This window comes from Microtus ochrogaster, unplaced genomic scaffold (assembly GCF_000317375.1).
Source record: "Microtus ochrogaster isolate Prairie Vole_2 unplaced genomic scaffold, MicOch1.0 UNK113, whole genome shotgun sequence".
Taxonomy (NCBI): Eukaryota; Metazoa; Chordata; class Mammalia; order Rodentia; family Cricetidae; genus Microtus; species Microtus ochrogaster.
The window spans coordinates 465,610-493,383 of NW_004949211.1; the positions used below are offsets into that span (position 1 = coordinate 465,610).

General features: G+C 50.4%; 1 protein-coding gene across 1 annotated transcript; it reads right to left on the reverse strand.

Moving 5' to 3' along the window:
- On the reverse strand, positions 1-27,774 carry Edar (ectodysplasin A receptor). The gene is made up of 11 exons (XM_005371550.2): positions 27,724-27,774; positions 26,954-27,076; positions 25,610-25,791; positions 18,670-18,755; positions 8,821-8,907; positions 7,733-7,858; positions 7,561-7,635; positions 7,244-7,316; positions 4,685-4,844; positions 3,283-3,343; positions 1-364 (listed from the first exon to the last, which is right to left on the reverse strand). Exons 1-11 carry the CDS (start codon positions 27,772-27,774, stop codon positions 42-44), a joined length of 1,347 nt encoding a protein of 448 aa, XP_005371607.1. The 3' UTR covers positions 1-41.

Consider the following 27,774-nt stretch of genomic DNA (forward strand, 5'->3'; position numbering starts at 1 on the left):
TCCCCAGCGGGTCCCAGGGAGGACAGTTCAAGGCACACTCCTCAGGAAGCAGCTGGGGGCGGGGAGGCAGGGGGCACGACCCCAGCCCACTCCAGTATGTCTGCACACAAGGACTCCACCGCATCCAGCCGCTCGATCTGTACCAGCTTTGTGAGCAGCTCCGGGATGCTGTAGCCCGCGGTGCTGATGCGGTCAAAGAGCTGCATGCCGTCAGTCATGCCCCCGATCTCGTCCCGCTTCAGCCCAAAGCTCTCCGCAAGGTGGCGCCACGTTTTCACCACCGCTTTCTCAGAGTTGTACGTGGAGCTGAGCATCCGGCTTGTCTTCTCAAGGCAATCAAACGGCAACTCTGTGGGGCTGAGACCTAGGAGAGGGATGGGCACATGTCACAAACCGCAGCCGAGGAGAGCTCAGCATTAAACATCTTCCAAGTGTTGAAAGGAATGAACGTATGCTCTGAGTAGTCTCTTCCAGAAAATAGAAAAGAAGGAACTATTTCCCAATCTGACACCAAAATTTCTAACAAAATATTAACAGAGTTCAACAATAGAACAAAGCATTATGGACTATAAAAAGTAACATTTATTCTCGGGGTGTAAGTCTGGTTCCAGCTTTTAAAAGTGAACGTGACTTTCTGGATCTAATCTACATGGGAAGTAGAAAAAAGGAAGATCTCCTGAGTAAATTGGGAGCATGGGGGACCATGGGAGAGGGTAGGAGGGGAGGGGAGAAGAAGGGAGGAGAGCAGAGAAAAATATATAGCTCAATAAAAGCAATTTTAAAAAACTCAAGCAAATTAAAAAATACTAAATGAATGTTCTAACACATGCTTCTTGGTAAACACAGTTCATAGGGTTAAAATTTAAATGTGACACCATGCCAAAGCAGTGAAGACAGAAAAGAGTGCACACAAGCTAGAAGGGAAGGAATAAAACCCCTTGTGTGCAGATATGACTGCCTATGTAGAAATTTCCAAGGATACTCAAAAACTCCCGTGACACTGACATACACAGCAACCCGGATGACTCTCTACTGAATTATGGAGAGACCAGCTAATCACTGAGTGTGTACTCCATGATTCAACTTACAATAGTATTTTAAAATGTATACCTTACATATATGGGTGTTTTGCCTACCAGTACAGTTGTGTACCATATGCATGCAGTACACACAGAGGCCAGAAGAGGGCGACATATCTTCTGGAAATGGAGTTACAGATGGCTGTAAGCCGCTATGTAGGTGTTGGGAATTGAATCCCAGTTCTCTGGAAGAGCAGCCAGGGTTCTTAACCACTGAGCATCTCTCCAGGCCCCAATTTGACTTTTATAAAAGTCTTAAAGTGACAAAATTACAGCAATAGAAAACAGAATAGTGGTTGATGGGGCTGCAGGTGTGGGTTTGGGGAGCAGGAGAAGCCCCTGTGGTGGTGGAAGGGGTCGCCATCTACTGGGTCAGCATCAACATGTTGATCATGGCTTTTATGGGGCTGTGAGCTGTCAGCATCAGGAGAAGCTAGGAGAAGCTCACCCGGGCTTTGCTCTATTACCTCTTAGCACAAAATGTTAAGAACACCACAAGCCAGATGTGGCGGCATATGCCTTTAATCCCAGCATCCAGGAAGCAGAAGCAGGTAGATCTCTATGAGTTCTAGGACAGCCAGTGCTGTTACACAGAGAAGCTCTGTCTCGGCGGGAGGTGAGTGGAGGGTGGAGAGGAAGAATACCACAATGAAAACCTTTAAAAGAACTGGAGGACTTCGGTGTCTGGGGTTCACCCCATATTAACCACATTGGCATCTTGGGGAAGGCAGGGTGGCTCGAGAGGCAGAAGTAGCGAGTATTAAGGTCTTAATGTGATTTCAATGGTCTGGGGAGCCAAGCCATGCTGGCCCGAGGGCCTCAGCCTTGGCTGTGTCTTATTACTGTGGCATTAAGTAGGACTCGTGCCCGGGCTGCCAAGGAGCACCTGAGGGCACAGGCTTGAAGATTCCACCCCACAGGACCCACTGGAGGGCTCTTCTTATGGTTGAAGCTCTAAATCAATCCAAAAGCCACAGTCCCATGGGTTTGGTGTTTCAAAACTAAGACATTCTTTGGAACAGACAAGAGCTTCGGGGGTGCTGGAATGTAACTCCCGGACCATATTCTTCTGGGCAGCCAACAGCACCCACCATGCCAAGCTTGATTAAGTAGGCTGACCAGGCATGTACTTATGGAGCCTTGCCATGTTTCTGAAGGCAGCCAAGAAGAATTCTTGGCCCTGGAGTTCCTGCTCAGTGGTTACTTCTGGCCAAAGAGAACATTTAACCAGCCTGTCCCAGCTCAGGGCCTGCACTTCTCCCACATGGGACAGGAGTGGCAGGCAGGATAGGACCCTCTCCAGGCAAACAGTTCAACCAGATCAGGGTATGCGGAGGGATGCCAGCAAGGCAGGAGGCAGGAAAGTCCCCTGACATCAGCGGTGAGGGGTTTATTTTCAGGGTGAAGAGAAGTTAATTTGGGGCTTAGGTTTTGTAGCATCTAGGAGGATTACAGACTGGACTCTCTATGGTTCTCACTCTCCTGCTTCTTACCTGCCCACTGCAGGCCGTTTGACCTTGCGTGGCTGCTCTGGAAGGAGGGAGGAGCCTTCCAAGGCCAGGCCAGTGTGCCTTGTGAAACAGCTTCTAGGCACAGCCACAGCCTGCATGGTGATGCTGCTGTCAATGACAGAAAACACTGGCTCCATAGTACAGCTTCTGATGCCCCGACCATTCTAGCTTGTGACGGTATACTTGATATTGGCACAGGGACAAATCTCACGCCCATGAGTTTCTTAGACTGCGTCCTCACTGACATTGACTACTAAGTGTCATCGGTCACTTCCATGATGACAATACCTATGTGGACATAAGCACAAGTGGCGCTGCACCCGCGTGCATGCTGGGAGTCTCTTGTCCTGTGACGAAAGCATTATGGGGCGCTTTAGCCTAAGCCAGGAACTAAACTCCCTTCCCCCCCCCACATCACAGGTTGGTTCACTTGGCCATTCTGACGGGGGCTTGACCACCTCCATCAGATGTGGATGGCTGTCCCCAGTTGTCCACACAGGGGCCTGGCACTGGGGGCTATCATCTCAGGGAAGTGTACCCCGAATGGCTTTTTCGTCTTTTGCTTGTTTAAGATAGAGTCTCACCGTGCAGCCCTGGAACTGCTCTGTAGACCAGGCTGGCCTCAAATTCAGAGATCCGCCTGCCTCTGCCTCTTAAGTGCTGGGATTAAAGAATGGTCCTCTAGCCCTTACCTTCAACAACACCACACACGTTCGCATATACATCCAATATCTTCTTCCTTCGGCTTTGAATCTATAAAGAACAATGGAGAGAATGTTCATCTTTAGAAAGGGGAAAGATGGTAGCAAAGCCTCAAGTCTTCCCTTTGCACTGGCTTGGCCGTGATAACAGGCATATCTGGTGTGCCAAGGTGGAAGCAGCCCAAACATACCAGAAGGAAGAATGTCCCTAGGGTTTCCATGGAAAAAGCCTCTGTGCACAATAGGGGTACTACTTGGGTTTAAAGGCACACCAGTGTTAGAGCTGTCATCATTGTGTTGAGAAGGTTGACAATGACGACCCCAGTTGGCCACCAGGGCAGCCATGCATGCAGTGGCTAACAGAACTACGGAATGCTCTCTTCGGGGCAGGGAGCTCAGGGCTAAGAGAGGCAATGGGTGGCCCTGGTTGAAGAGATCAGGCCTGTGGCAGGCAGCATGGTCTCTACTGTGCCTAGAGTGAAGTAGCCTGCAGGGCCAGCCAGATCCAGGATCCCTGCAGGACCTTTCTCTACTACCAACAATGTTGCCACATGGTTTGGCTGGGCTGCCAGAGGTACAGACACAAAAAAGAATATATGCCAGGGCCCGAGGGCACACCCTGTGTCACGGGCATTCCAAAGTAGCTTGCTTTAGTGATAAAACCCTCGGGACAATTTGTACAAGTGAGTCTATTGCTATATAAGAGCAGTGTCTGTATGTCTATCTCTGTGTGTGTGTGTGTGTGTGTGTGTGTGTGTGTGTGCGCGCGCGCGCGCTCATGCATATGTGTTTACATATAAAACATCATTTCTTGTTTTTAAAACTTTTTAGGATATCAAAATCTGGTCTCTCAAGACTACTGTGTAAAAGGTCTATTTGCATAATACTATTCACATCGTCTCATACACTTTAAATCATCCTCAAATTATTTCTAATAATTAACACATGAAGTGTGCAAATAGTTATTGCACTGTATGGTATAGAGATTAATGACAATAAGAAGTGTGTATGGTTAGAACAGGCACAGTTTTCTTTTTTATCTATACTTAGTTGACACATGGATTCAGAACCCACAAATACGCACAGATTGTGTGTGTGTGTGTGTGTGTGTGTGTGTGTGTGTGTGTGTGTGTAACTACTTAGAAATGGACCAAATATTTTTGGAAAGTTTTTCTTTTCCTATTTTCTGACATTTGCAGTAATTTTAAAAAAAAAACTTTTTTGTCTATAAGCAATACAAATAATATTTAAAAATCTGTTGCTTTGGTCTTTGTCCTAGCTGGGACTTTTGGGAGAAATGGCATCTTAAGAAGCTTATTCAACATGAGGGGTCCTGTCTGATGGCTGTAAATTACTGCACCGGTGTCCCGTGGAGCAGCCGCCAGAGCCTCACCCCAGCAGACTTGTTACTGGCTGCAGCCTTCTCCCTGGCCAGGTGAACTAGAGACAGCAGGCATAGCTCTGGCGACCCCTGCTTGTCCGGGGCAGGCTCCTCATCGCTGTCCACACTGCGGCTCAGCAACTGTTCATTCTCAGAGGAGGCATCGTTCTCACTGCAGAGACAAGCGGGACGCATGTTAGTGGAGTCTGGGAAACCGAGGCCCAGATGAGCTGCCTTGCACCGACCTTGTTTTCCAGGTATGGAGAGCATTGCACAATGTCTTGTTCCTTAAGCATTTCCTGCGTCTCCCAAGCTCTAGGTAAGGGGGCACGAGGTGAGAAAGGGACATCCTGTTCCCTGACAGACAAGCGATTCTGGTACGGTGTGGCCTTGTGGATGTTTGCGTGGGGTCCCAAGAAGCAGTGGGGTCTGAGAGGCTGCGGACACCATCGAGGGCTGCCCCGACATCTCTCCACGCTGCCTTACACCATGGATGCTTGGTGAAGCTTCACTGAGTGTGTTCTAAGTGCACCTTAATGCCAACGAAAGCCCTCTTGACCAGTGACCTGGCCTCAGACGTGTGCCTTGTGGGAGCTATCGAGGGCCCAGAGGCCGGGCAGGGTGGGTGACCGCATGTATCCTGCCTCATGTGCTTGCACCCTGCTCACTGCTCAGCTCACACAGGACCTGGCACCTGTGGGCTGGAGCTTAGGCCCCCAAACCGTTCAAAATAAAAGCAAAACAGCATTCTTCCTGCAAAGCAGTTTGCTTACTTCCTTGGTTTAGCTTAAGACCTTTAGGAAAAGGGATTCTATTGGCCACACATTATATCTGAGTGTTACTGCTAGCAGTAAAAATCACATGCAAACACAGCCCTGGAGTCAGAATAAAGGAAAAAAGGAAAAGAAAAGAAAAAATTCAAGCCGCTATGAAACCATCTAATAGAGTCACTTTGTCATTATGCTTGCGGGCCCACGAGGGAGGTGCCTGGCCCATCCCCTTCACAAACTCTGGCAAGCAAATGAGAATGCATGATGGAATCTTCACGGATTACCTCATGGCATTTCCACAGATCACTGCATAGCTCCCAAGGCCCACTTCCAAGACCCAAAAGCTGTTCATAGGGACAAGAAGACTCATGACCTTGTCTTTAAAGCAAAACCTTAATATTTATACATGCAAAGAGTATATATTTCCCCACGTATAGTCCTGCAAACATTTCCCTCGGAAGAAACTCAAGCCACGGGGCACATCCTTGCTTGTTCACCAGGCCCTTTGTGCTACTTTTAGGAACAAAAAGACCTGGAAGGGACAAGCTGGGACCAAATGGGGTCACACCATACTCTGAGCCCTGTCTCAGCCTTGGCACCATGTATAGCACACAGGACAGGGCCTGAACTCCAACTTCCCAGAGTCTGAACAATAACCAGTCAGAATGAAGGCCCCGTGGGAACTAAGCCCTCTCCGGGGCCTTGAGTAGTTTCACACCTGCGAACTCCATCTACAGTGCAGAGATGGCTGCGTTGGGAGCCTTGAGAGCACTAGAGTTTTTCCAAATGGGTTAACGCACTAGGCTGGGCTTCCTCGGTGCCTGAAGTTTGTCCAGGCTGAGGAGTACTTATTCTCAAGTATAAAAGATAAGCAAGAATTCTTGTGTCATGGAAGATCCTGTCTTAGGTCAGGAGGGAGGGTTCGGCATTCTGCTCTTCGGGCGATTGGCTTGGCAATGCTTAGGAACTCTGCGCCCTAGCTGCAAAGATTGGCACTGGGTGGATGGGCTCCTTCCCACACTTGTCTGTAAAGCCACAGAGCAGGGGCCATCAGAAAGGGGTTTTCAGGCTGCCTTGCTGGGAGCCAGTGCTGAAGAATTGCAGGACCAAGTTCAAATGACTATGGGGACAATAGGGAATGACTTCCCTCTTAGTTGATTTTAAGGTGGAGGGTGTTCTATAACCCACTGTTTGGTAAATGTGCTAAAATACCATCAGGCAAATATCTCCCCCAGAGGGTGTATGCACCAGACCTTAATAGATGGTTGACAGCCTGGACTTTGGTTCCGGTTTTCTTGATCCCTAGTGCGCGATTTTGGTACGGTTATGGAAGTGGGGCTGACATCAACCTGTTTGTCTTAGGGATGCGGCAAGGCTAGTATTGGGCCTGGTGCAGGCGCTGTTGGCTTTAATGCATTTTAAGCATTGAGGGCAGCTGTGAGAACCTGACCAGGATGTGTGTATCCTGGGATTCATGCCTTTCCTCGGAGAAAGATGGAGGGCCCAGGGCATCTGGGAGATTGGGGGTAGGGAGGGTGGGCAAACGAAGAGCAGGTGTTACACCGCCCCCAGCATACACCAGCTGCTGGAGTTAGTGAAGAAACAAAAATTACGTGCTTGTTTAGATTGCCCCCTTCTGTTGGGATGCTCATCTCCCAGGCCAGGCACCAGCTACCCTGTTCCCTCACTGGAGCTCGGCTGCCTGCTCCAGGATTTAGAAGGACCCAGCTGCTACTTCAGTCCTAGAAACTGGGACTGTTCCATCTAGCAGTGACTGTAGGCAAGTCCCCGTTCTATGTACCTCTTGGGGGTCTTGGTGGGTGTAGCCGTCAACTTCTGGAATTCGCCATTCTCAGGGAAGGTCACCACACTGTCTGTAGGAACGGAAGTTGGGGGTGAATGAGAGTCAGCATGTGGCCCGGAACTGGAATCTCCCCTCTTATTTCCTTTTCAGTAGACACCCCTGGTGACTGGCTCACTGCCTGGGCACAGAACAAGTGGGCACCCCCCCCCCCAGAGGTGGGGAGGCTGAGCTGTCAAGCTGGAGGCCAAAGGTGGGGATACTCTGCCTTCATGCTCGATGTTGTTTATGGGGCAGCATGGGCGGTGTGTACAAACCTGGGGCCTCCTTTTTCTCCTCGTGTGTGCTAGCTGGGGCTTCTGGGCTTTTTCCCGGGGGGCTGCTACAGCAGGCTGCTCGAAGAGAGAGAAGAAAGTTGGCATGAGCCCCCCTGGTTCTCTCAGGGAAGGCGGAGGGGTGTTGGGATGGGGGAAGGGCGCAGGGTGTCACCTGGAGCTGAAGGCTTCGTCTTCATGATGTAGAACATGATGATTAGCACAATGGCGACGGCCATGATGAAGATGGTAGACATGGCGATAATCAGGGCGGTGGCCAGGTGTCCCTGGCCCGAGAGTTCTGCATCAGGGAGAGGAGGAGAAATGCTTTTGAAGGCCCCTCCCCCATGCCCCAGCACCCACCAGAAGACCTGGTCGTAGGAATCACACTTCCAGGGATCACACTTGGCCCAAGGACCTGGCCTGCAAAGTGTGCTTTGGCTGCTAGGCTGCTCCCACATTGTCAAGCAGGCTCACATGACTAGGAGGCAAATCAAGAAGCCATCCCTGGGATGCTTACTCTTGGCTTTCCTACTCTGAGATCCCGAGAGAAAGGTAGCAATGGGGATGAGAGGCCCATGAACGAGTGTCTGGAGACTGCACAGTTCAGGTTTAGGCGCTCCCAAGCAAAAGGCCACTCCTCGGGCTAGAGATCGGATTCTTGGCTTGGTTTTCCTTGGCACCTTGTCCTCAGAGTCCCAGCAAGAGCCCCAGGGAAGCCAGGGCTGAACTGACCCGACAACTCCTGCTGTTTCCACTTCTGCCTGGCTGCTCCTTACTCCCGGAGCTGTTTGCTTGGTTCCCTAACTGCAGCTTTGGTATGTGGACTATCCAAAACTTTCCTCCAACTCTCCAAAGTAACCAAACAGGACACCTGGTTCCCATGAAGCAGGATCCAAATGACCTATCACCCAGAAAGGCAGCGGCAGGCATGTGGTACCCTGGACCGTTTGAAGGAGGTACAGAGCTGAGAGCCCATTGAGGGTGTTCAGCCTCCTGATGTCATCGGGTACATCCATCACACTGCCAGATGTGGGAGACGGGGGATGCTTGTGTCCTATTATTCATGGTTGCCTGCTTTTCTCGGGTGCTGGGAGATGCGAGGTGGCCCTGAGCGGGAACATGCGATTCCATCATATCAGAGAAGCGACAAGACGGGGAGCGCTCCATGCTCATTGCTGACAGATCCCCTCTCCCTCCTCACCCCTCCTCGCCCCCTCTTAGCTGAGTTCCAAAGAACCCCCAGCTGGGCACCCTCCTCACCTTTGTGAGCATGCTGGAAGGGGGACAAGGTGCTGCCCCCAGACGTGCTGGAGGAGTGAGCAGAAACCCCAGAGGTGGCTCCCACACCTGCAAGGAGAACACAAAACCTCAGAGATCTGACAAAGTACCATGTTCAAAGGCTGGAAAATAAGATACCGCAGTGAAGTGAACCAACTTGGGCTTCTGGGCTGTACTGCAGGGGAGGGGCCGAGAGCACGTATTTTATTTCCTAGCGTGTTTAACGTTCCCAAAGAGTGTTCTGACATCTTAGAAATTCTGTCTTTTTAAAGGGGTGTGTGTGTGTGTATGTATATGTACGTGTGTACTTGTGTATGTGTGTATGTGTATATTTGTGTGTATAAGTATGTATGTGTATGTATGCATGTGTGTGTACATGTATGTGTGTGTGTTGTGTGTGCAGCACATGTGTGCAGGTGCCTGTGAAGACCAGAAGAGGGCACTGGAACCCCTGGAGCTGGAGTAGCTAGTGCTTGTAATCCAACCAATGTGGGTGCAATCCTCTGCAAGAGCAGCAAGCTCTCTTAGCCATGACTAGCCATGAGCCATCTCTCCATCCAGTGGGGTTCTTGTTTTTTTTTTTTATTATTATATTGCTTGAAGATATTTTATTAAGACTAAAAAACTTTCCATTACATTTATCAATAAATTCATCATAGGCCAAAGGAAAATAAATAAAAATCTGCATCTTTAGGGACACTTTGACTCCACAGTTTTGTAATCTGAATTTACATGTTTGCTCATTTTAAATGACTACGGTTTAGGCACACTCAATGATTATATAGTACCAGGAATGCCAGGCTTATAGATGCCAAGTTTCCATATGACTCAGGGAAACCGTGGTTGTTTCAATTTTAGCTCTTTACATTTGGGCCTCTCTAACTGGGAGGTGGACACGGAGAACAGCATTACACGCGAAGTTCAATTTTAATTGTACAAACACTGAAACACAGGGTGTTTCTTCTCTAACAGTGGCTGCCGTGCCATCCCAGGAGCAGGCTGCTGAGAGCTAAGTACTAGAGAGCTCTGCCCCACCCACTCAGTTTTCCTGTGACCGAGAGGAAGTCCGTGCACGCTGTGAAAGACAGCACGTGTCTATGGAAGCATTTTAGAGGGAATACTGCTTGATTGATTTTGTTTTCATTTAGGGAGAGCAGAAATGTGCAAAGAAAAGAAAAACTGCCATTTAGCATGGAGAAAAATGGAAGCTGATTTGCTACCAGACAAACCACAAGTCCTTCGTTTTTTTTTTTTTTTTTTTTTTTTTTTTCTGACAAATAACTTTCCTTAGGGCAAACTTGAGTTCTTCAATTGATAAAAAACAATCAGGATTGGACCATAGATAGCTCAGGAGTATTAGAGGCAGGACCCTTGCCCCTCAGCCCTAGAGTGGGGGAGGGAGCTATGTTTTCTTGTCTTTTTTTGTCCTTGTTGCTTCTCAGTTCTGGAGAGGATCATAAAATAATCTGAAAAGCCACCAACCTCCCTGAAGTCATGTCCTTCCACCCACCCACCCCATCCAGCTGAGAGATTGGCCTGCAGGGTGCCCTGGGGTCAGCCTACAGTGCTGTGGGACTTCTGTAAGGAATAAGCAGGGGCAGCAGTCTAACAGAGGTTCAGGGAGAAACTCAGGCCTGCTGTGTGTGAAGCCTCCTGCCATCTGGCTTGTACCAGCCCAGGAGCGGGAACACAGTCACACAGCATGGAATGCGGAGGCCAAGTATACACCCTGTGGAGAGAGGCCAGGCGCCTCTGTCCTGAGCCTTGTACTTAGTTCAACAAATAGAGAGACGAAAGACGAACAGTATGGACGTGCCAGAGGGCTTCACAGGCCCGAGGGCAGGCTGGAGGTGGATCTGTGCCCTGGAGAGGTGAGAAGGTATTCAGGGGTAGCTTGGCCCTCAGCATTAGACAGAAATAGAACTGTAGTGTGGGCCAGGAGGATAGTCACTTGCCCAGGGAGGGTGAGATGTCTCTTTAACTTTCTGGAGGAAGACTGGAAGCCTTTCTGTGACCTTCAGGTTCCAAACTTAAAGTTTTACTATTAAAGTTTATCTTTAGGGATAACTCTTAGGCGAGGGAGTCCCCAGTGGTGGTCCTGTCTACCTAGCTACTTTCACCTGCTCACCTATCAGATGACAGACATTCAGGCTGTACCCCTTCCTGCTCACAGACCCCCACCAAGTTTTTTTTTTTACAGGCTGGCAGCTGCTCCAGCCAGCAGAGGCAAGCTCCAGGGTCTTGTCAATTGTACTCTGCTGGGAAACAGCCATCACGTGTCATCAGGAGGACGGTCTTGACCCAGCTTTGAATAGAACCTAATTGCCTTTCTCTAAAGCAAATAGAACATTGAAAAGAAACTGATCTGATGGTTTGGTTAGGGGCTCAGGTGAGCTTAAGATATATGGGCAGAAGAAGAAGAAGAAAAAAAAGTCACGGGCTGTATTTGTGGACGCGAGCAATCTTTGTCTTTTTTTTTTTTTTTTTTTTTTTTTTTTTTTTTTTTTTTTTTTTTTTTTTTTTTGGTCCCTTCTTTCCCTTCTTGCTAGAACTTGTCGACCAAGGCAGTAACAGGGCTGGGGACAGGGTGCAAACACACCCAGGTCTATGGTCTAGAAAGAAACAATGGAGGTAGCGTGGTTAGTACAGACTTATGAAATGCCCCTGTACCCGAGAGGGCTGGTTCCATGACATCGCCAAACATCGGTACAGGCTGCTACTTGTTACGGACATCTTCCAGAGCCACAGATGCTACCTGTTTGGGCTAGCTATGCCTTGCTGGACAGTCCCCAAACTGAACTCCAGTTGGCGTTAGCAGAGCATCCAGATTGTACAGGCTATAGGAGCTGCCAGGAACTCCCCAGCCAAAGGATGCTGTGCTGAGTGCATCTGAGAAGGGGGAAGTGGGGATGAGGTATGGCAGGAAGGTAGACCTCTTCTCTAAGCCGGGGACTGGAGCCAAACACCTGCAGCCACCCTTCAAGTGAACCCTTTTGGTCTTCATGGCCTCCGCCCTACCCTTCCTATGTGATGGACCTCAGGGAACTTCCAGACTCTTCAGGGAGGCAGATACTTCCCTCTGGGATCCTGCAGCAGACTCTGGGGCCTATGTGTACAGAAGGAGCAGGATTACACAGATTCAGCCAGGCCCACAGGCTGTGCAGGTCCTGAAGGGCTGCACCCCACGGCTTGATGACAGGCTTCTCAGGGCAAGAGAGAGCCGAAGGGACCCAGAGCAACTGAATGCATGGGTGCGTGGTTCGGTTGTTCTGAGTGACGGCTCTGTTTCAGGCAGGCGAAAGAAATGTACTCTGTGGAGAACAGCTGAAATCAGATTCAGTAGGACCTGCTCTGAGCACAGCAGTGACAAAAAAACCCAAAACAACCACCTGCCTCTTATTTGGTCTCTTTTGCCCTCAATTCACTGCCTTCTGCCTTCTAGGCGAGGGAGGCCTCAGAAAAGCAGAGCAAACCCTAGTCGTGAACATCCCTAGGCTGCCAGGCCGAACTCACACAGGTCTGCTCAAGCCCCTTGGCACCGTCATAGAGAGCGCTGGGGCAGCGCAGGCCCCAAAGGACCCCCTAGAAGCCGCAGTAGTGTGGCTTGCTAATGGTCAGGAGGGTACCTGCAGGCCTTGGGGGGCAAACACAGGACACTGGCAATCACTTCGGGATGCTGTTCTTTCTTAGAGTGGTTGGAAAAAATCCCCAGAGGAAACAAACACCCGCTCTCTATCATCCCAAATCCTTGAAAAACACATAGCAGAATTATAGGCGTTAATATTAGGAACACGCTGTATCGTGTTGAATAAACCGTGTGTGATGTATGTTTGGGCAAGACCCACGGAGAGGGAGAGAAAGAGAGAGAGCCACAGACCTGGGTTATTGCTGCTCTTCAGGGCATACCATCATCATCATGGCTCTATAAACTATCCCCACTTACAAGGTACTTGGGGGCGGAGCCTAGAAGATGCCTTAGCATCTGCATTGCCCATCAGGGAGGCATGGCCATGGTGCAAGTCCCCTGCATGCATATTCTCCCATATCAGGCTGTACTCTGGTCTGATGCGGATTGACTCTGTACTCTCAAAATGTTTTGCAGCTAGGAATATCCCACCCTACCCTGCTCCCCTCGGGGACTTAGGGAGCTGGAAGCGCAAGGCTTAGTGGGGTTGTAGCTCTGTTCAAAGAGATGATGGTATATACGGGCCTTTGAAGTTGTTAATCCACATAATTTATAAAAGTGCCAGTATGCATTAGAGGCTGCCTGGCATCCTCTACAGAGTGTAAACAGTTTGGATTTTAAAGAGTGATTTGGTTCTTAGGGTTGTCAAGGAGGTGCCCCACAACCCTGGCGGTGGATCCTTGAGCCATGGGTGGGGTCATTGGTTCCTCACCAGCTGCTCGAAGGGAGAGGACTGCTTTGCTGGGAACACTATCTTTGCTTCTACTCAGGTCTCCTATCGAAGACCCTGCCCCTTACCAGGTCCTCAGTGCTATGTGGCATGTTCTGGTGTGAACAGTGCTACGTGGCATGTATGTTCTGGTGTGAACAGTGCTATGTGGCATGCTCCTGTGTGAACAGTGCTGTGTGGCATGTTCGGGTGTGAACAGTGCCGTGAGGCAGTTTGGGTGTGAACCGTACCGTGTGGCGTGTTCTGGTGTGAATAGTGGTATGTGGCATGTTTTGGTGTGAATAGTACTTTACAGAAGTGACTGGGTCCATGCTCCTAGAGGTCAGGGTTTCCTGTTTATGTTCTAAGGCTCACATGAGGGAGTCATGTGTGCCAAACAGAATCCACTACAGTGCTCTAAGCCACAGCCTGGCTGTCCCTCCTGTAAGAGACCACCCTATTCATGACTAAACTCAGGGGAGTTAGCCACTGATAGGTGATTAAACACACACACACACACACACACACACACACACACACACACACATGAGATGATAGATTGATCGATCGATCGATAGATGAATAGATAGAGGTGATAGGGCTGGTCCTGCCACAACACAGTGCTTCTATTGCAGTATGTCCTTGTCCTTCTAACCACTCTGCCCCAGACGAGCTGTTAGAAGTGCAGGGCCACTGCCGTGTGGCTGAGCCTGCTGCCCACTCTGCTGGGTGGGTCATCTCACTAGCCCCGTGGGGGGTATTTCCCCACACCCTGTCCATACAGTTCCACCTGTCCTCACAGAGACCATGTGACACAGATCTTAGAGGAAACGGATGTAAAGATAATGAGATCACTTTCTTCGGGGTGGGAATTCACATGGAAGTCAAGCGGGATGCACACCTTTCTCCAGCCCTGAGATTCTGCCTCCAAACTCTGACCAATTGTCCTTACAGCACAGGCCCCTCAACTTAGCTGTCCGGGATATCTGCATTCTCAGGACAACGTGGGAGAAAGGAAATTATAGTCAGAGCTCCTTGCTCAAGTACATCTTGCTCCTTGGTTTACTGAGAAAACAAACCAAAGGGCTTTCGTGTGCCTTCGGTCTAACTTGGATTTACCAGTGCACCGTGGCACCAGGTGGTAAAAGAGGCCAAGGCCTGAAGCTCTCCCAGTGGGATGTTCCTGGCGGGAGGGCAGGGGGCTTTGCTGCAAGGCCTTGGGAAGAGATTGCTGGGTACCAGTTTAGGGAAGGCTGCCAGCTGTATCTTGTTTTGTGTTTCCAGATTCAATGCACACATTCTGTCTCCCCAGTGTGTGTGGCTATTGTCTCAATTACACGGCAGAGAAAGCAGAAACTAAAGCAACTCCAAGGATCCCACGGTCTCCACACTTTGATGGAGACGATGGTCAGCCTGGAGGCTGGACCGACCTGGGACCCAGCATCTTGGCCATCCGGAACAGGAACATTTAATTCTACTTCATAAGTAAATGCGTGTCACTTTCTCATTCCTCCCGAGGGCCTTGGATGGACACACTCTATGACATGCTTATGGGAGCACTTGGCGAGCCTTAATCCACCCTGGTTTGTGAAAGTCTGTTTGGTGGATGCGGCCACTTAGTACAGCTCGGCAGGGACAGAGACAGCTCCATGAGGCTGGATAAATACTCTAACAAAGGCAGAAAGGGTCTGGAGGCAGAGCCTTTAACCTATGCCCAAATGTCATACTTAATGAAAATGTGGTTGGGGACCACTCAGACCCCCTGTGTCAGAGGCAGACCCAGAAACATGAGCTACTATCTCAAGCAGTTCATACACTAAGAGTCGAACTCCTCTGCCCAGTGCTCAGAGAAGCAGACAGTTCTCTGAGAAGGCCAGAGCAGGCTCATTCATGCGGGGTAAGGAGAGCGGTGGGCACCCTGACCCCCGTCCTTCCCACAGAGGAGACCCTCATGCTGATTCAGGCATGCAGCTAGGCTGGCTGTCCTGCACCTGGCCATCTGCCAGCTCTCGCTCTCCTGGGCATGTAGCTGCATCACCAGGTGCCCCAGGGTCCTTGACTCAGAGTACCAAGAATGACAACTTGGTTCAGCAAGGCCCAGCAAATCCACCCTTTAGGAAGGGGTGCAGCCTAGGCCACCAGCCAGGGATGTCAAGATCCCAACAAAGATGAGGTTTGGCCAAGTCCCTGGCTTTCCTGGGGCAGGGCTGTGGACAACAATACCGAGTGTATGGGTCTCCTAATTTTACGGGGGCCATCTTTACTGGTAGTCTTTCCGGTCCCAGTGCATCCTGGGTAACACAGTCTCCAGACTGAGGCCAGGATAGAGAAGGGCAGAGTGGAGCCTGTTCTAGTTCTGAGGAAGAATCCTACCAGTCTACCACATCTGTCATTGACAAGTTCTGGGCTGGGAAACAAATGCCTGGAGATTGGCTTGAAAGGATTCCAGTGGGAGCTGGACTGGCCCCAGAGGCAAGGCTGGGGTATAGAAACCTACAACGAAGCCTTCCTGGGATCTAGCTGTCAGTTAAACAACTAAAGACTAGAGGGGTGGAAGGGAATTCTGTGTGTTTTGTTGCTTAACCCCTAGGAGTCAGGGACTTTGCCTGCTTTCCGCTAGGTTGGATGCACATGGTTAGTTAGCTCTTCTGGCTGGCGAGGCAATTAGGGAAGGGCATGCATCTGTGTGAGACCCCCAAGGGGAGCTGCTTTCCTCCCAGGTTCTGCAGACTAAGAATCTTTTCTCATAGGTGGTGCGGCCCTGATCTCTCCCACTTAGTTGAGAACCTCCGCGCAGAGTTATCTGGCATTTAATCCATGGAGATGCCCTGACAGAAGACACATTAGCAATGGCAGCTGACTTCACCTCAGGTCAGGCTGGCAGCCAGGAGCCGCAGGGCCTCCTCCAATTTGTAAATGAATTAGCATATGACAGGTAGGAAGTTCAGTTTTAAAGACATGCAAATCTATTCCAGTTGCTAAACTACTTGGAATACAGAGAAGGGCCTGGCCCTCTGAGTCCCCCAAAGGCTAGCATCCCTGCCTCTAGGCACCCTCCTGCCCAGTCCACTCCTCTCCTGACCTCACCAGAAGGGAGGTGACACTCTTCTGTTCCTGTCACCTGACCTTTTAAGGAGGAAGTCCCTATTACACTCTCCAGGAAAGTACTATCGTGACCTGAGGGTTCCAGGCGTCGGCTTCCCTTCCTATGGAGCATGGGTAGATGAGGCTAGCCTCTGTCCAGCCTTCCTTCATCCAGCCTCCATCCATCCAGTATGATGGGGTCCTCAAACACATTTTTAGTTGGGTTGATGTTCGGGTGCAGGTTAAGGGCCCCAACTTCAGAACATATCAACATTTAATAGACCATGTCTCAAAAATCCAAGAAACCATACATTCCAGTGCTCTGAAACGGGGGAGGACCCTTCTCCATAAACGGAAGAGCGATTCTTAAGAGACTAGGAAAGCAGCAGCCCATGAAGGATGATAATCTCACGAGGCTGACAGCTGTAATTTTTGGGAGCTATTTCAATTCTTGATCGCTTACGGATATTTCTACATTTCCCATGGCCTCGTATAATTTTATATATACAGGAGAGCTTAAAATTGTCTAGCACTTTACAGTTCTTTCCAAATACCTTTGTATCTGCAGTCTCTTTAGCTTTTTTAATGGTCACACACATTAGCTCAGTAGATCAGGTCTTGGGGCCTCTCTCTTCATGACAGAAGGGACAACCAAGTGACTCCTTAGAGGAGCTGCTGACTGACCAGCATGATGGCCTTAATGTCTATTTATACCTTTGTTGTATTGGTCTTTCAAGAAAAATTTAATTTTTATTAATTTGTGTGTGTGTTTGTGTGTGTGTGTGTGTGATAGGTACCCACAGAGACCAGGAGAAGCCACCAGATCCCCTGAGCTGGGTGGTTGTTAGCCCCTGAGTTGGGTGGCTGTTAGTCCCTGAGCTGGGTGGTTGTTAGCCCCTGAGCTGGATGGTTGTTAGTCCCTGCGCTGGATGGTTGTTAGCGCCTGAGCTGGGTGCTGGGAACTGAACTGCAGTCCTCTGCAAGAGAAACAAATGCTGCTGCTGGCCGAGCTGCCTCTCTGTCCAGCTGCTTCTGTGCTAATCTTATCTAGGTGTTGGGCCTGGCTTCATTCTATACCAGTAGTAAAGGACCTCAGTGCCAGGCAAATGGGGCCCTGTGGTGATGGACTGTGTAATGGTCTGTCCTGTCCCTTTAAGAGACAACCCCCCCCCAAGGCTGGCCTTCCAGTATGAGTCCTTTTCTTTCCCATCTCTCTCCCAAAGAGGTAGCTGCTGCCATGGCTCCTCCCCCATTTCTGGTTCTCTCTCTCTCTCTCTCTCCTCTTCTCCCTTATTCCCTCTCCCCTTCCCTCACCCACTAAATAAATATCCAACCTCACTCTGCATGGTATGCCTATCTGTCTGTCTGTCTGTCACCTGCCACACGGCTCCCTGCCTGGGACTGGCTGCCTTCGTGGCCCGCTGCAGTTTCAAGACCCACTGCCTGCCGCCACTCGGAGACCTGCAGTGTTTTACTTTTACCATTACAGACTGTTAGAATTATTTTTTCACATTCTCAGAGACAGGAACTTGTGCAGGACCTGACAGTCAGAGTTAATAATATCCCACGAGGTCACTCAGGACATAAGACTGTGATCCTACTGTGTGCACGGCCTGTTTCTGCTTTAAAGAGAACAATGGAACAACTTGACATGTCCTTACTATGTCTTGGACTTCCCGTGTAGTCAGCATTTACAACCTAAGACAATGCACAGCGGTAGTCTTCAATTTTGTATCCTTTCGTGCCCCGTCCCCAAGAGTAGTGCATGTGTGTGTGTGTGTGTGTGTGTGTGTGTGTGTGTGTGTATGTAGGCTATGGAGAACAACCTTATAAAACATATCCACCATCAATGCTGGCCACCGCATGGCTATAGGCTGATGAGTCTGTGTGCAGTGACATTTGCAGGAGTGTGTGTTATGTGGGACAGTCGGGGTCACTGGTAGTCAGTGACGTCACCCTTTGTAAAGCCCTGTCAAGGATTTCTGTCCCCTTTCCCTCATCCCATCCCCGTGTGGATTCCTTCTCCTTTTCTGGGCTGTTCAATACAAAAGAGAGCAAAGCCCTTTGTTAGGGACACAGACAGTCACGCACATAGGCACGGGACAGACATTCACAAGACGGCCTTTGGGCAGGCACAGACTCAAACTCACACAACAGACCGACCGAAGATGATGGAAGACATAGGGAGAGAAACAGAATTCTGATCCAGGCTTGCTCTTGGTAAGACCGCTCCAAAGGGAAGAACATCAACTTCTTTCATTTTATGATGCAACCACACACATTTGGGGCATCGTGAGACCATCGCTAATGCATTTCAATGAGACAGTGGTTCTATGGAAGGGGAAACACTTACATTCCTTGGTGTTGGGAGGGGCCAAGAGGCAGGAGTAGCACACCATACCGTAGATGTTCCTCGGTCTGTTTTCCAGCATGTAGTAGCTGAGGAGACAAGATGAGACAGAGTAAAGGTGTTTGCATGAGAGGAACCGCACAGACACAACCTGGATGTCACCAGGCCATGGCTGAAGCCGGGTATGAAGTAGCTTGGTGGGAACTGAGGGCCTGAGAGGCCAAGAGCCCTCCCTGAGTTTCTTGGGGGGATGTTTAGCATGTCCTGAAGTAGAATAGTCTTTTTCCAGTACTGGGATGATTTGGGGCCTGACTTCACATGGCTTCCTCTCTTTGTTCCTTTCTTGAAGGGTGTGTGTGTGTGTGTGTGTGTGTGATTTGTTTTCAGCAGCAGTACCTGTGTTCCACCACCTGGGGGCACTGGTGAGCTCCCAGTCCCTCTCCCCTCTCAGAACCCGGAGCCTGATGGGGCTGCTGGCAAAATGCCTGCTTGTCTCTGGGGCCCTTGGGACCCCTCAACTGCCTGCGTGGGCAACAGTGCCAGAGACAGGAAACGACTAGAGGGGTCACACAGGTCAGTGTTGGTGGCCTTGAAGATGACCCAGAGAGGAACCAGGTCCTGACACCCTTAATGGCCAGGGCTAAAGACACCTGTGTAACTATTGCATTTGTTTGTGGTTGCATTCAGAGTAAAAGGTGACTTACTCAGAGTGATGCTACCTCAAGCCCCTTTTCACCCAAGCAATGCTCCTGCTACTACCTATGCCCCGCCCTTTAAAGGATCCGGCCCTCAGCAGTACCCAATCCCCTCCCAGTAGCGGTATGGGAGGGGAATGGCCTGGGAGGGGAATTCTTTGACATTCTGGCTCATTTCTTGGTGTGAGCCATTACCATAAATGAACATTGTGTGGTGATCATGAGGCCGTTGACCACACTGTGGGGAGTCTAATGAAATAAAGGGAGCCTGTGTGAGGGCTGCATTGCTTCTCTTTCTGAGAACCCCAAGATGAAAAGCCCTCTCTGCTGCTGGATCCACCTGCAGCTGTTTCCCAACCTCTTTCTTATTAGCCCCCCCTGACGACTGTGGGTGGTGCAGATGGGGCCGGAGGGCGGGCTGGGAGACTCTGGACCCCAGCCCACCTGAGCTTGGACCATTAGCAGTAACACCAGGGTTGTGATTGCTTGCCCTTCCGCAACGCCTTTTATCTTCAGATCCCTGTGTATCTTGTAAACATTAATTAACCAATCTCAAAAACACCCTTCGGAGAAGCCACAACAGTTTAACTGTCAAGCCTTCTGGAAATAGCTCCCCAAAGCGCCCTCTGGTCCCCTTAGAAGCCATCTTTGTCAGTGAAGCAAGGAGCCTCATAGGGACCAGTGGTGGAGTGTGATTATTAATCACTCCGCAGGGGCAGGTGGCCTCAAGGTGCTCCGGTCAGCTCTGTTTTCTCAGCGGTCTAACATCTGGCTCCCAGGCCACACCGTTTTCTTCTCCTGTCCTGCCAAGACCGGGTGCCGGAGGCCAATGAGGGTAAACCTCTTGCCAGGGACGAAAGGAGGACAATTGTTGACAAATAGTGGCCAGACGAGGTAACGAGTGGCGTTATATTCTGCTCTGCAGTTCCAAGTACCGAACTGGAGAAAAGCTCCAAAGGTATTTGGGGGTGTCACCTATCCCCCTTTTAAAGTGGCAGAGCCACAGACTTGTCTGTTCTGGTTATGTTTGGATGTCGGGCTCCATCACAGGTAAGGCTCCAAAGTCACACACATAGAAGGGGTAGGGATCACAGGGGCTTTAGGACCTGTTACGCATTGAAGACCTGGGTTTAGCAGGGAGGGGGTTGCTGGCTGGCCTGTCTGGGGTTCCCATCTGTGATGAGGTAGCCTTTCTTTGGATGCAGGTAGGCACTTCCTGCTGTAGGCTGACACCTCCCATCTGAGTTTCTCTCTCTGTTTCTCCCAGGGGCTCCTGTTTCCAGCTCCACACTCCTGCCCGGGCCCTGACTGTATGCTTGACTAAGCCTTACAAAGTAACTTAATGAAGGGACAGGCCTGAAAAACTGTAAAAGAAAAAAAAATTACTGTTTGTTTTCATCTTACGTGTATGAGTCTTTGGTTTACACGTTTTGTTTGTGTGTCACGTGGACGCTTGCTGTCGCTGGAGGTCAGAAGAAGTCCGATTCCCCAAAACTGGAGTTGTAGACAGTTTGCCATGGATACTGGGAGTCAAATCCAGCTCCTCTGGAAGGACAGCCAGTGCTCCTAACTGCTGAGTCATAGCTCAAGGTCGACGGAAACTCCTTAGAAGCTGCATGGCCCACCCGGCACACACGTGTCAAATGCCTTCGGATAAGAAGTCTCCCTGTTCTAGCATGTACTGCTGTAAGAATATTTAGTGTGTGTCTTGTTACGCATGTGTTCCTGTGTGTATGTTCACGTCTGCATGTGGAGCACTCTTCCTCGTGTGGGCAAACGGAGACCAGAGGTCAATGTCTGGTACCTTAGCTGCTTTGCTCTCTGCCTTACTGGTAAAGATAGGGTCTCTCCCTGAGCCTGTAGCTCACTGATCCAACTAGGCAGACTGGCTAGTTGGGACCCAGGTACCCTCCTGGCTCTGCGATCATGTTGCCGCTTCTGACTTTTCTGTGGATGTTGGCGATCTAGATTCAGATCTACATGCCTGCACTGACAAAGCCATCCTTCCAGCCCCAGAGACCATTTTTTAAATGTTAGGTTTTTCTTTCAGGACTAACCTAAACTAACCTCAAAGTTTGTACCTGTAGTTCTGCATATGGCTAAACAAGAGCAGGGGATGCTAGCCTCTCTTCTGCCCTCTGACAGCTTCTGTCTGGAGTAAAGTGTTCATTCAGGCATGTGTGGCCCAGTTACTGTCAAGACCACATCTTTCTGCCAAGATGCAAGCCTTTAACTTACTCTTTGATCCATATTTTGATTTTTCTCTACAAATGCTCTCAAGAGTTACCGTGAGGTTGTGTTCTGATAAGCTCATTGTGAGAGAAACTGTTATAGAAAATGTTTTCAGGACGCTCAGCCCCACACTAGCTGGCGGAGCTGCTCGCAGCGTGCTCAGTACACGCACTTTTTGCCTATGACTGGGCTGCAGCATCTAGCACAAAGCCCACTTTGTAATAAAGCTCGTCTCATGCAGCGCTCTGGAAAGGAAAGGCAGTGACACATGGGGGGGGGGTGCTCATCACTAACTGAGTTAATCCGAATGGAAGTGATGTTTCTCTTTAATGACTAGGAACATCATAATGGAGAAGCATGCTAAGCTGAGCCTTTGTCAGCCGAGGACAACCTCAATCAATATTCCCTATTCTATCTTCTGTTCTTCCTGGCCCACGTTGTCTAGCTCGGGGCAAAATTCAGTTGAAACCAGGATGCAAGAGTCTGCTATTCAGACTGTCCTCCTCTGATTGCTTCTCCAGCAGGTTCCCCTTTCCTGGGACCGAGGCTTGCGGTGGAGGCTCAATCTGTGCTCTACAGAGTCCTGTCTCCAGCTTGCCCAGCCATGGGCTGCACCAAGCCTCTTGTGGAAAGGTGGTGGTTGGTGTAGAGCTGGCTGCAGAAGCTACCCACGGGCAGGGGATGGCAAAGCGAGGGAGGTTATGAAATCTAACCCCTTCCCTCCTGCCTCGTCCTTGCCGCCTCTCGTCTCCCACACAGACCTTTCCCAACAGGAAAGCCCCCATGAGCTGCTATTGTTCGGCGAGCGTCTGGGCCACATGTGTGTGCAGAACCGAAGAGTGGCAGCCAGCACCTGCCAAACCACAGGGAGGGGAGAGGGCCAACCCGCAGCCTTAAAAAGACAAACACCAGGTAAATCTACATCCTGGCTCACAACCACAGGGGTTCATGGAGCTAACCGGTCCAGCCTGCCAAAAGGCCCCATAGTCCTTTATGACAGTATGAGAGCCTCATTTTGTTCTGGAAGTTTAGGACATGCAACAGGAAGTGGGGCCTGTCCCTGTGGAGCCTGAGATCCAGAGAGAAGGGGAAGTAGTTGTAAGAGAGCCTTGGGGACTAGGGGTAAAGCGGAGGCTTTTCTGTTCAGTGGCTCCAGGGTCAGGACTGACTGACTTGGCAGATAGATCTCACTGCAAGGCCAAGAGGGAACTAATGATCCAATCTCCACATCTATGGAGTGATATGCAGCACACTGAGATGGTGTGGACATGGCCCCTCCCTCACTTACCGGGTGCTCTAGCCTCAATGGTGAAGGTAAAGTTACTGTTTCACGGAACACAGAGAGAAGTACTCAAGACTTCAGAGCCCGAAACACGCTTCCGGAACCCATGCAACCCTGCCCCAGTCTACATAACGGGCATCTGCCTGAAGTCTTCTAGAGGAGGCGGCTCACAACTATTATCTAATGTCCTCGGAGATTCGATACTTTCTGGTGAATATTGGGAGCAGGCAAATGGTCTTCATAGCTCTCAAGTCAGATCTCCAGCGCCGGCTGGCATCTGCCTTTGAGCAGTGCGGCCACAGCACGGTTGCCAGGCTTGTCTCTTTTAGCTAGAAAGCCTCTTCTTCATGGCTCTAATGGGCAGTGATGCTGGCTGCATACAGTCACATGGGACGGAGCAACCGCTTGCATGGACCATTGATTGTGGCACCGTCACAAGGCTCTCCTCTAGCCACCTGAGAGCCAGGTGTCTGGTCAGGGAGCTTCACCTCACAGGGACCCATCCTCCCTGCACTCTGAAGCCGCCTGCCTTGGGGATGCCATATGCACAGCCCAAGCGATGCTCAGCACTTCCCTGGAGTGTTCCACCTCTCCATCCGCCCGCCGGGGAGAGTTTGGTCTGGATGTCCCGAAGCACTGCGTTCTACACATCCGACCTCCACCTGTCTGTCCATCCCCACCAAATGCCTCTTCCTCCTGTACGCTGCTTCTGTCCGCACAGGAGGGCAGATACCAATGAGTCCGTTCCGTCCTGTGCCTCCATCTAGCTTCTGGGCAGCACTTAGACTCTTGCCGTCCTCAGTGCCTCTGCCCTAGTTCCCCCTGCTCTCCGTATTCTTGCTCCCTAGGTTCCAGGCTCGTCACTGCTCAGCCATCTCTCTTGCTGCTATCAAAAGGATCCTGCTGACACTGAGTCCTGTCGCATCCTTCCCTAACTTGGCAGTCTGAGTGGGGACCAGCGTCAGTTACAAGCTGAAGGGTCAAGTCTTCCGCACTGGTTGCTAGAACACCTCTATCTGGCTCTACCTGCCTCTAGAGTCTCTGCATCTGGCATGAGCTCCTCACTGAGGCCATGGGAACCAAAGGACCAGACCTTTTCAGATGCTTGCTGCTTTCAGGGAAAATAAATAACGCAGAAATAAGTAATGCAGCTTTTACATGGCTGTAGACAGGGTTTGCACAGAGGTCCTTTCCCTCCTAGGGAAGCAGGATGGGATGTGTGTGCCTGACACAGTGGATCCCCAGACACTCTGCGTTTGTGTACCACACTTTTGAACCAAGAAAAAAAAACTGAAGTCAATTAATAAATGAATCAATCAAAATGAAATTCTAAGAATTGTGTAAGCTATTAGAAACTAATTCTGTCTACCATCAGATCTCGCTGAGTTTCCCTCACTCAGGGGCAAACCCAGGGTCGACACCAACCAGTCCCCTCAATGGTGCCTGTACAGTTATGTGGGGGTACGGCTATTCTGGTTCTAATGCTGCTGTTCCTTTTGGAGGAAGTTCCACAACACGGTAACCGCAACAACTATGCGAGTAGAAAATTTACTTTCCCCTCATCTTTTGAAAGGGAATCGCCCACCACCCTCCCCATTTCTACCCCTCTGCTTTCTGCATGCCGAAGGATAAGGTTGCATGACGAGGTTCTACTGTCTCATAGATTCACACTTTGTGTGAGGGACCGGAGCATTGGATTACCTAGCAAATATTTGGATACCTGAGTCTGTGACTCGGGAGGTGGCCCGAAGCTGAAGACAGAACCCTGGGAAACTGGGGTAGGAGTCTGTCACCAGCAGAGGGACAGCTGGGGATGGGAACTGTGAAATAATTGCTTCTACAATAAAACTGAACTCTTTGTCTGTCTGTCTGTCTCTCTCTGTGTGTGTGGTGATGAAGAGCAAATTCACAGCTCACTGATGGTTATGCTGGAGGTGTCTTTCTGACGTTTCTGTACCCCCTTCTCATAAGGTACTGCTCACCTGTGGCATTACCTGGACTCCCCCCACCCCACTGCAGACCTGCTACATCATGGCCGTCGGCACCATCACCGTCACGACCACCATCTCTGTCACCTCCTCCAGCCATACCCATCGCCATCACCACCACCACCACCACTTCCATCCCCTCCCCCACCTGTCCCACCATGTTTTTCCTCTCCTTCTGCAGTCTTGCAAAATGTGATGTTTTGTGGCCACCTTCTGCAGTCTTGCAAAATGTGATGTTTTGTGGCCACTAGGGGGAGGCAGCCGCAACAGCTGTGGCTTAGTCTTGATTGGGTGTCCAGATAGGAATTTTCTGATTCCGGGCAGAATTTGCTCATGCATTTTTATCAGGAAAACAGAAAGATTTCTTAGCTTTTTGTCTGTCGGACCAGCTGTAGTCTCACGCGGCTTTTGGAGGGGGAAGACCTATGTACCACCACGGTATGGAAAGCGCAGACATCAGGGGCCTTCCCAGAATGCCACAACCAGTACCTTCCTGGGAAGCTTAGATTTTATCCCCGTCCGAAACGCTTCCTATGTACTGCTTCGTTGTGTTTGGCTGCTTTGTTTTACATCGGCAGTCAGCACCTGAAGGCTGCCTGTCCGTGAGCAGACAGGACTTATCACCCCCAGGTGACGAAGGCTGGGAATGACACTTTGGGGAGGCCCATTGCGCCTGCGGGGGGGGGGGTTCTGCTCACAGGGCCCTTGCTCCTCCCCCTCAGAGGTCAACCCAGCAGCACACTCACCCAGGGAGACACGGGCCACACTCAGCATCGTTTTCCATGTCCCCCGGTGTCAGCACCGTGGCCCGGAAGAAGCCCTCACAGTCCTTGTGACGCCGGCAGATCTGGTAGCCTCCTTTGGAAAACTTCTCTGCAGGGCAGGGCACACAGCCATAGTCATCGTCTTTGGTGCCGTATCCGCAGGACTGGCCGGGGACGCAGAGGATATGAGAATACAAGTGGCTGCAGAGGCCGGCCCAGTGACATGCTGGCCGTGTCCACCCTTGGCTGCCCATCCTACAGTAATTGTAAAGTCCTGTGTTCCTCGGGTCTTTCTCTAAGCTTGCTCCTGTCCACCTTCTGATGGCTTAGTGACAGTGTCCAGATGAGGTCCTTTAAAGAGGTTCAGTGGCTTCCCAGAGTGTCCTTCACTGTAGGACAAACCCGGAAGCCTGAGTTTTCTCAGAACTCTGCAAGAACCCCAGATGCTGCTGCCCCTGACGTTTCTCTGGTGTTTCAAAGTGCGTGCGAGCTTAGCTGTACCACAGAATGGGAACCCAGAACTCAGAATGGATGTACTATTCTCGGAGAGCATTTGGGTCTGCTTCCAATTCAGACGATCAGCCCAACAGGGCAGGACAGGACACTTTTTTTCTAAGAATTTAGAGCCAGGTGGTGGTGACGCACACCTTTAATCCCAGCACTTGGAAGGCAGAGGCAGGAGGATCTCTGTGACTTTGGGGCCAATCTGGTCTACAGAGTGAGTTCCAGGACAGCTAGGGCTGTTACTCAGAGAAACCCTGTCTTGAAACCCAGCCCCTACCAAAAAAAAAAAATTCAGAGTTCCTGATAAATATGCTGCAGGGTACACTGGGCTCTGCAACTCATACTACTCAACCCTGGTGAATGTACCTTGGTGACCTCTTGGTGACCTCAGTGACAGTTTAGGAGGACGGTGCTGTCAGTACACCCCTACCTCCCGAGAGCTCAAGGACTTAGGCTGGTCTGCTGTGGGATGCCTTTCTATACGCTGTGAATATGTGTTGCTCTCATTGGTTGATAAATAAAGCTGTTTTGGCCTATGACGAGGCAGGATACAGTCAGGTGGGAAATCTAAGCAAAGATACAGGAGAAGGGCGGAGCTGGGACACGCCATCCAGCTGCCCAGGGAACAACATGCCAGCAGACAGTCACGCCACAGCCACATGGCAATACTTAGATGACTAGAAATGGGTTAATTTAGATGTAAAAGCTAGTTAGGAATAAGCCCGAGCCATCAGCCAAACGTTTATAATTAATATTAAGCCTCTGAGTGGTTACTCAGGAACTGGTGGGTGGGAGAGAAACCTTCATCGCACTGGTTCTTACCATGTAGGGCTCCTCTCCCGGTCTGCAGGGAGGACATTGGTGACACAACCCGGTAGTCTGGTTGTGATATTCATTCTCTCCACAGCTGGAGTCCTCTGCCTTGGCTGAGCACATCAGGGACACCTGCCACAGAAAAAGTGTTTGGCCTCCACACCTCCTCAAGATGCAGTTGTTATGTAGGGACAGTCCTCAGAGGGCCCGACATTGGCCACTCCTGTCTCCACCCCCATCCACAGCCATCCTCACAACAGCTTACTTCTGATCCTGCTGTCCAAATTCATCCTCTTCCCACATCCAAGAGAAGCCTTGGATTCTCTTAAGGTTATGAAGAAGGCACCCCTTCTCTTGAATGTCTAGATCTCTGGGTGCTACAGGGGCTGGTCCTTTGGTCTCATGGTGTCTCAATCCCCACTGCCAGGCAGGACTCAAGAGGGCAGGAACTTTCTGATCTTTTTTTTTTTAGCTGTGGGCCATCACATAGACTACTAAGCACTGCTAAGCACTGAGAGACATTTCTATCTACAAGTCTAGTGAAGCAAGTGCCAGGAAAATGGTCCAATTAGAACAAGGGGTACCGTCGTCCTTATTCCCCCATGCCTCATTCTGACAGCTGGGGGGAGGAGGCTGGAGGAGCTCTGAAGCCGAGGTGCAGGAGGCTCAGGGCAGTCTGAGGTGGGACAGCTAGCGAAGGTTCTGGCCTGAGGGAATACCCCTTGCTCTGCAGGGGCTGAGGTAAGTGTGCAGTGGGAGAGGCACTCAGAATAACTTACCACCAGCACCGGGAGCCAGGACATCCACTTGCAGTCCCCCATGTGGGCCAT

What these genes read in the sequence shown, in the direction of transcription:
- Edar (XM_005371550.2), bottom strand. Translation starts at nt 27,774, where the DNA reads ATGGCCCACATGGGGGACTGCAAGTGGATGTCCTGGCTCCCGGTGCTG. An exon ending in CCCACCAAGACCCCCAAGAG is followed by an intron (nt 4,845 to 7,243) that starts GTACATAGAACG and finishes TTGTCTCTGCAG; the next exon opens with TGAGAACGATGCCTCCTCTG. An exon ending in CCAGTAACAAGTCTGCTGGG is followed by an intron (nt 3,344 to 4,684) that starts GTGAGGCTCTGG and finishes TGTTCTTTATAG; the next exon opens with ATTCAAAGCCGAAGGAAGAA.